Consider the following 6,000-nt stretch of genomic DNA (forward strand, 5'->3'; position numbering starts at 1 on the left):
ACATACACGTTGAAGGTCCTGGTTCCAAGCCACAGTTTTCCTAATTTTAAAAAAGGAGGGAAAAAAAACCCTGCTTGAGAATATATAAACCGGCAGAATGGTTTAATAAATTGCATAACAACAGACTTGTTTTCAAATCACCTGCCTAAGATGGTTGTGTTGTATCTGTTTGCTTTGCTTGACTAGGAAGCAAAATGTATAATGCTACACAAACATTTATAATAGGAATACTGCTGAGTGGTCATGCCCTGTAAGAGGACAGAGGGAAATCAAGGACAAAACTCTGCTGTGGTTTTTCAGAAGTATAGATCAGCAGTTTCCATCTACCGTTCTATGAAAATGCATCAAGGTCACAATGCATGACATTGCAAAGCAAGCCTTCCCTACCAATAATGACAATGCAAGCTGCAGTGAGCAGAGTATCTCCGAGCAGCTAAGGGTTTTTCTTCCCAAGTGTAAGAGAAACTACCCTGCTAAGGTAAGCCTTAAGACTATGTTTCGAAGTGATAACAATAGAAGCTATTCATTTTGTGGACAGGAGAAACAGGTTGAAAGAAGTCAGATAAAGGCTGGATGGGCAAATCAGAGCCAGAAAAGGGCTAACTTCTTTGTGCAAGCTTTAGATACATGGTTTACACTGAGCTAAGAGGTGGGCCACTCTGGATTTGAAACAAAACGGTCCAACACAGCCATAACGTATCTAAAAGCAGCATCTCCTGCAAGAGAGTTTTAATTCAGAAGTCAGGGTAGAAGAGACTTTCAAGTCAGTTAAGTCCTTGATGGTAGCTGGGCTGTTTTAATAAATCCAGCCATGTGTTTGGAATTTGCAAATGCTGTACTGCCTCCAACACCTGCAGGGACATCTCAAGCTATCTCCAGCAACAGATGGAGAAAACATTTTCTACGTCACCTTAGAAAGCAGCTGGATCAGACAGCAGAATGGGTTTAAAAGCGATGCAAAGTACTTGCACACGCAAGCCAACTCTTCCATGGTGTCAAAAGGCCTCTGTCTCAAACATCCAGTTTGCTTTCTCTGAGAGAGGCCGCTCCATCTGCAACTACCATTACTAATAATAGGAATCATGTGTGCTTATCAAAGCCTAAGACAGCCTCCTTTGATCTGAGCATTTGTTACGAGTTAAACCTAACTTACCCCGCATAACAGCACTCCCTTCTTTTCACAGACAATTGTCCAGCTCTTCCATTTATGATACTGAATGCAAGGCTTTCTGATCTCACATTCTGTACATCCTGTTTCCATTATTTTGATACATTAGAAACAACTTGGGCAAGGACAGTGTGCACACATGCACACATGCACACAGATCGTGATCATTCTAATAGAACCGGCAACTTGGCTGCAGTTCCACTTCTCCAATGTAAATAGGCTTTGTTCACTATAAACAAAGGAATACTATGGCATAAGTGGGGCATATCTGCAGGTTGCTCACATCTATCCCTAAGCAACGTCAACAGTTGACACTTAAACGATCAAGCTGTTTTTACTATGTTACCAAGAGCTCCTTCAAAAGTTGTCCCAAAGGAGGCTAGGCTTTCAAAAAAAAGATTTTGAGGCTCTGATTCTTAGGAATACCTACCAGAATAGCTACAACAGCTTTGGAACTTAGACAAGTTCTGTAAACGAAAGTTTTGTTCCTGAGATATTAATTCAATTATCCCAATTGGTGCCCCTCCTGAAGCATTGGGTGATCACTCCCCCACCAGCTAGTGCAGTGTTAGCCATGCTGTCTTGAAAAGAAAAAAATAGAGCTGGAAGCCAACACATCTGGAGGGCTCCAACTTGGAGAAGGCTGTACTACTGCCAACTCCTCCACCTCCTTTGTGTCAGAGGAAAAACTACAGTATGAGTCAGGAGTATCAACGAATCTGAAACCCGCTGATCAGTACAAATAGAAATGTGCCACGAGAGTCTTTCTTAGATCAAGGAGACAAGTCGCCAAGGGTGTTTTAGCCAAACTCACACAAACATCTTTCAATGTTAGGGCCAAATAAGAAGGAAGAAATGGGGGATTATAGAGGCATCAGGGCAGAATTATTGGAAGCAGGATGACAAATGAAATGAGCCTTTGGCTTGCCCAAGTGACATTTTTATATATTTTCAAGAATAGCACCACTATCGCACTGTTTGATGCCAACTTATGAAACTCAGAGGGACGTGGCTTCTGAAAACAGACATTTGTTTGCTTCTTGTGGCCAACCACCAGTGACAAATGGTAAATACATAAATGATAAATTTATTAATAAATAGTAAATGATAAGTCCATCGTGATTTTAAAAGCCATTTAAAGTAACTCACTGTCCCACCACAATGAATGGAAGGCCATTCCATAGACAAATTACCAGTGTAAAATAGCCCTTCCCTTCCTCTATTTTTTAAACAGATCTGAGATGTTGAATAGGCATGTTGACAAGGAACGTACGGGGGAGTGGGGAAGTCTTGGCTAGCCTATATTTCCTTCCCCTTGAAACTAAAGGAACCCAACTTTAAAGGAAAAAAAAAGTAAGTTGGAGAACATCTGCTGCCCACAACTTCCAACATGAAACACCTGTTTTTCTCAGTCCTACTATTCTTTCTCCTCTCTTTCTGTGTTTGCTCATTTCTGGTCATTTTCAGAGCCAACAGGACTATCTAGCAGATAATGAGAAGTCTATATCAGTAAACAAACTAATCCAATCAAACAAGAACGGTCCATATTATATCAGGGATCGTGGGCACTGCCTCCATCCAAATAATATCCCTGTTAGCTTGTTTTATATTCTAAGAGCCACTTCCTGCACATACACATCAGCCCCAGAACATACATGGAATATGTCTGTCTCAATCTCTCTCACATAGAGAGAAGTAAATAGGTTACCTATAAGCACACTCTGAAGGTCAACCAACGCAAGCTTTTTCACATAACCTTTGATATATTGGGGGGCAGTTGGAAAGAAAAAAGAGGACAAAAAGCTACATTTTAGGATTCACCGGTCCCACACCCCCAAGTTGCTGCAAAAATGGACCCTTTAATCCACATTATACCTGAGTCTGGACCCTCCTCCCCAAATTCACCAGATCTTCTGAAACGATGAGCTGTAAATCCAGCACAGACGTTCATGCCCAAAACCAAACTGAGCAAGGAGGTTACCTGAAAAGAAAGAGAAAGCCAGAGAGAGGGAAAGAGAGAGAGAGAGGGAGAGAGAGATATTAACCAAATGAAGCAAGCCTCGATTTCTTTTCCTGGCTCCCTTTTTTAAGGGCATATCTACGATTTTGGAGCACAGGAAAGCCCCTGTTCGGACAGGGCTGCCTCTGGGTCACCCCGTCTCCTTGCCGAGAGCCCAAGAGGGAATACATTAATCCGCCACCGGCCTCGATTTCGAGGACCAAACCAACATTTCTTGCCATGCACCGGGGGGGGGGGCTCCCGACCCCGCTCTTCCCGAGACAGCGGCACTTTCGCCCGCCATCCCGCCACCCCGGGCCGCCGCTGCTACCTGATAGAGCTGGAGCCCGTTCGCCTTGGCCATCCTCTCCAGGTGCCCCGCCACGCCGCCGCCGCCGCCGCCGCCGCCGGGCGCTCCCTTCGGCAGAAAACTGAGCGCGGCGCTCTCCTCGCCGGGCTCTCAGCTACAACTGAGCCCACCTGGCGAGGTTGGCCGCCTCCCCGTGCTTTGTCCAGGGGGAGGTGTCACCGCGCTCCGCTCGCAAATCGCAGCGCGGCAGGGCCCGCAGCCGCAGGCATCGCCCTCCCGCCCCCGCCCCCTTTCACCGCGCACGCACCCGCTTCTGCGGCTCCCGCCGGGCCGGGCCGGGCCGGGCCGGCCGGCCGCGGTGTCCCTGCCTCGCGGTGGCCGCCGATGCCGTGGTCGTGGGGATCCTGCTGGCGAAGGGAGCGGGGTTGCGAGGGGAAGCCGAGGCTGTGCGCGCGCTCGACCGTCGCTGCCTGAAAACAGCGGCGGGGAACGATTTCCTCGGGGTGAAAGGCAGGCGAAAGCGAGCCAGCCAGCCGCGGACGTCGTGAGGGGCGAGAGCCGCGCTTCGGCTTGCAGCAGACCCCCGGGAAACCACGCTCCCCTCTTCTATCGAGCCTTCCTTCCGGATGTGGGAGCAGAGATTTGCACTATCTGTGCGGGACAGCTGCAGTCTTTGGATTAAAAGATGGAGCTGGAAGAACCTGCCACTTTTGACAGACGACCTTCCAAAGGTCCCTGAACTACAACTCCCAGTGGCCCTCCTCAGTGAGCATGGGAGCTGTGGGTCCTGCTGGGAGTTGCAGTTCCCCCTCCTCCAGGGGGTTACAGGTCCCCCGCTTTGAGATGTAACCTCTGAAAGGTCAAGGTGTGTTGTTCATGCTGAGAAGTGAAGTTATGCGCTTAATGAGACCCCAGGAGAAGAATGGAGGTCTGTGATGCTGACCTGGATTGAGCTCCCTATGCAGTGGTGATCGCTTTACATTTGACTAAGAGAGAAAAGGGCCAAAACTACATATGAAGGTAGTCCTCACTTAACAACCATTTGTTAGTGACGGTTCAGACTTACAATTGGTCCTCACACAACCATCACAGCGTCCCGGCAGTCACGTGATCATGATTTGGACACCTGGCAACTGGTTCACATTTATGACCATCACAGCATCCCGTGGTCACATGATCACCCTTTTTTACTTTCCCGGCCGGCTTCTGGCAAGCAAAATCAATGGGGAATCACCTGCAGTGATTCACTTAACAACCACTGCAAAAAAGGTCATAAAATCAAGTCAGATTAGCCTAATGACCGCTTTGCTTAGCAACCAAAATTCTGGTCCCAATTGTGGTTGTTAAGCAAGGACTACATGTATTGGGTCCAGATGTAACCATGCTTTAAATGAACTCATTGAAATCAATAGGACTTAAGTCTGCAATGGCTAACTGAAGGCTCCATCAATTCAAGAGGGTCTGTTTTGAACCCAACAAAGTGTGCACAATCTAAGGTAAAAACTAGCCTTTAGCATTTGTGATCAAGGTGTGTGTTTCATCTCCAAGCTCCATTTGCTATCCAGATATGACATTTCTAGAAGCCTTAGGCTGCTGGCTCCTCCTGAACTTTTTATCAGGGACAACACCTATACTAACAAAACATTTGGTTGCTATTTACATCAATCTGATTTACAAGGCCACATGAGTTAAAAGTGAGGGATTCTAGCTGGATAGTTGCTTCCCCTCCAGATACTCTGGAAGGCAGTCCTGATTATGGGGCTGTCCTTGAAGACTACTTGGTAGCTATAGTTGGTCCAGAATGCAGGGGCTCAAATAGTTATGGGGGTGCCTCATTTTTCCTGGATAGCACCTCTGCTTTGGGGACTGTACTGGTTACAGGTTGACTTTCAGGCTCAATTTAAGGAATTGGTTATCACCTTTAAAGCCTTACATGGCTCAGGATCTAGAGATCTTGGTTTCTGTCCATTTGATAAGGTCTGGAAGAAGGACTCCTTTGAGTCCCCACTCTGAAAGAATGTTATCATGCAAAAAGGCCATGAAAACAGGCCTTTTTCAATATCTGTTAGCCCTGGTTGGCTAAAGTGGTACATAGAAGCAAAAATTCCAGCCCTCGATCAATCACTACCATAATCTTTAAAAAAAGAGAGACAGAGACCACCATTGATAAATTGTCCTATTTGCAGAGTAGATTATCATAGTGGATAGAGTTATGGTACAAACTGAGGGTTAAAATTTATTTGCTCAAGCAAATTATTTACTAAGGTAGGGGACACTTTTTTCAGTCTGATGAAAACACTTTTCACTGAATTGTTTACCAACAGCCATTTGCCAAAACCTCTTTTAAAAGATAATACTTTTTCTTAGATCTTTCAGTAATAATCCTAGGTATTGTTATTAGACTTCAGCATAGTTTGTTCATGTATCTTCAGTTCACTGCAGCTTCCCCAGCTTCAGGACATAAGCTTCATAAGACGTCTTAATTCCAAGGGAACCATGATCATTATTGCAGAGGCTCAGAAT

The 6,000-nt window shown here is 46.0% G+C and overlaps 1 protein-coding gene across 4 annotated transcripts in view; it reads right to left on the bottom strand.

Annotated features, from left to right (window-relative positions):
- The window catches only part of ENPP2 (ectonucleotide pyrophosphatase/phosphodiesterase 2), a 48,696-nt gene extending 45,123 nt beyond the window's left edge, over positions 1-3,573 (bottom strand). For all 4 annotated transcript variants that reach the window (XM_063299625.1, XM_063299624.1, XM_063299623.1 and 1 more), the window contains exons 1-2: positions 3,499-3,573; positions 3,044-3,149 (exon numbers count right to left, since the gene is read on the bottom strand). In XM_063299625.1, coding sequence (XP_063155695.1) covers positions 3,044-3,149; positions 3,499-3,531 — 139 coding nt within the window. In that variant the 5' untranslated portion in view covers positions 3,532-3,573. The remainder of the gene's footprint in view (positions 1-3,043; positions 3,150-3,498) is intronic.
- Positions 3,574-6,000: the final 2,427 nt, after the last annotated feature.

Source organism: Candoia aspera, chromosome 3 (assembly GCF_035149785.1).
Source record: "Candoia aspera isolate rCanAsp1 chromosome 3, rCanAsp1.hap2, whole genome shotgun sequence".
NCBI lineage: Eukaryota > Metazoa > Chordata > Lepidosauria > Squamata > Boidae > Candoia > Candoia aspera.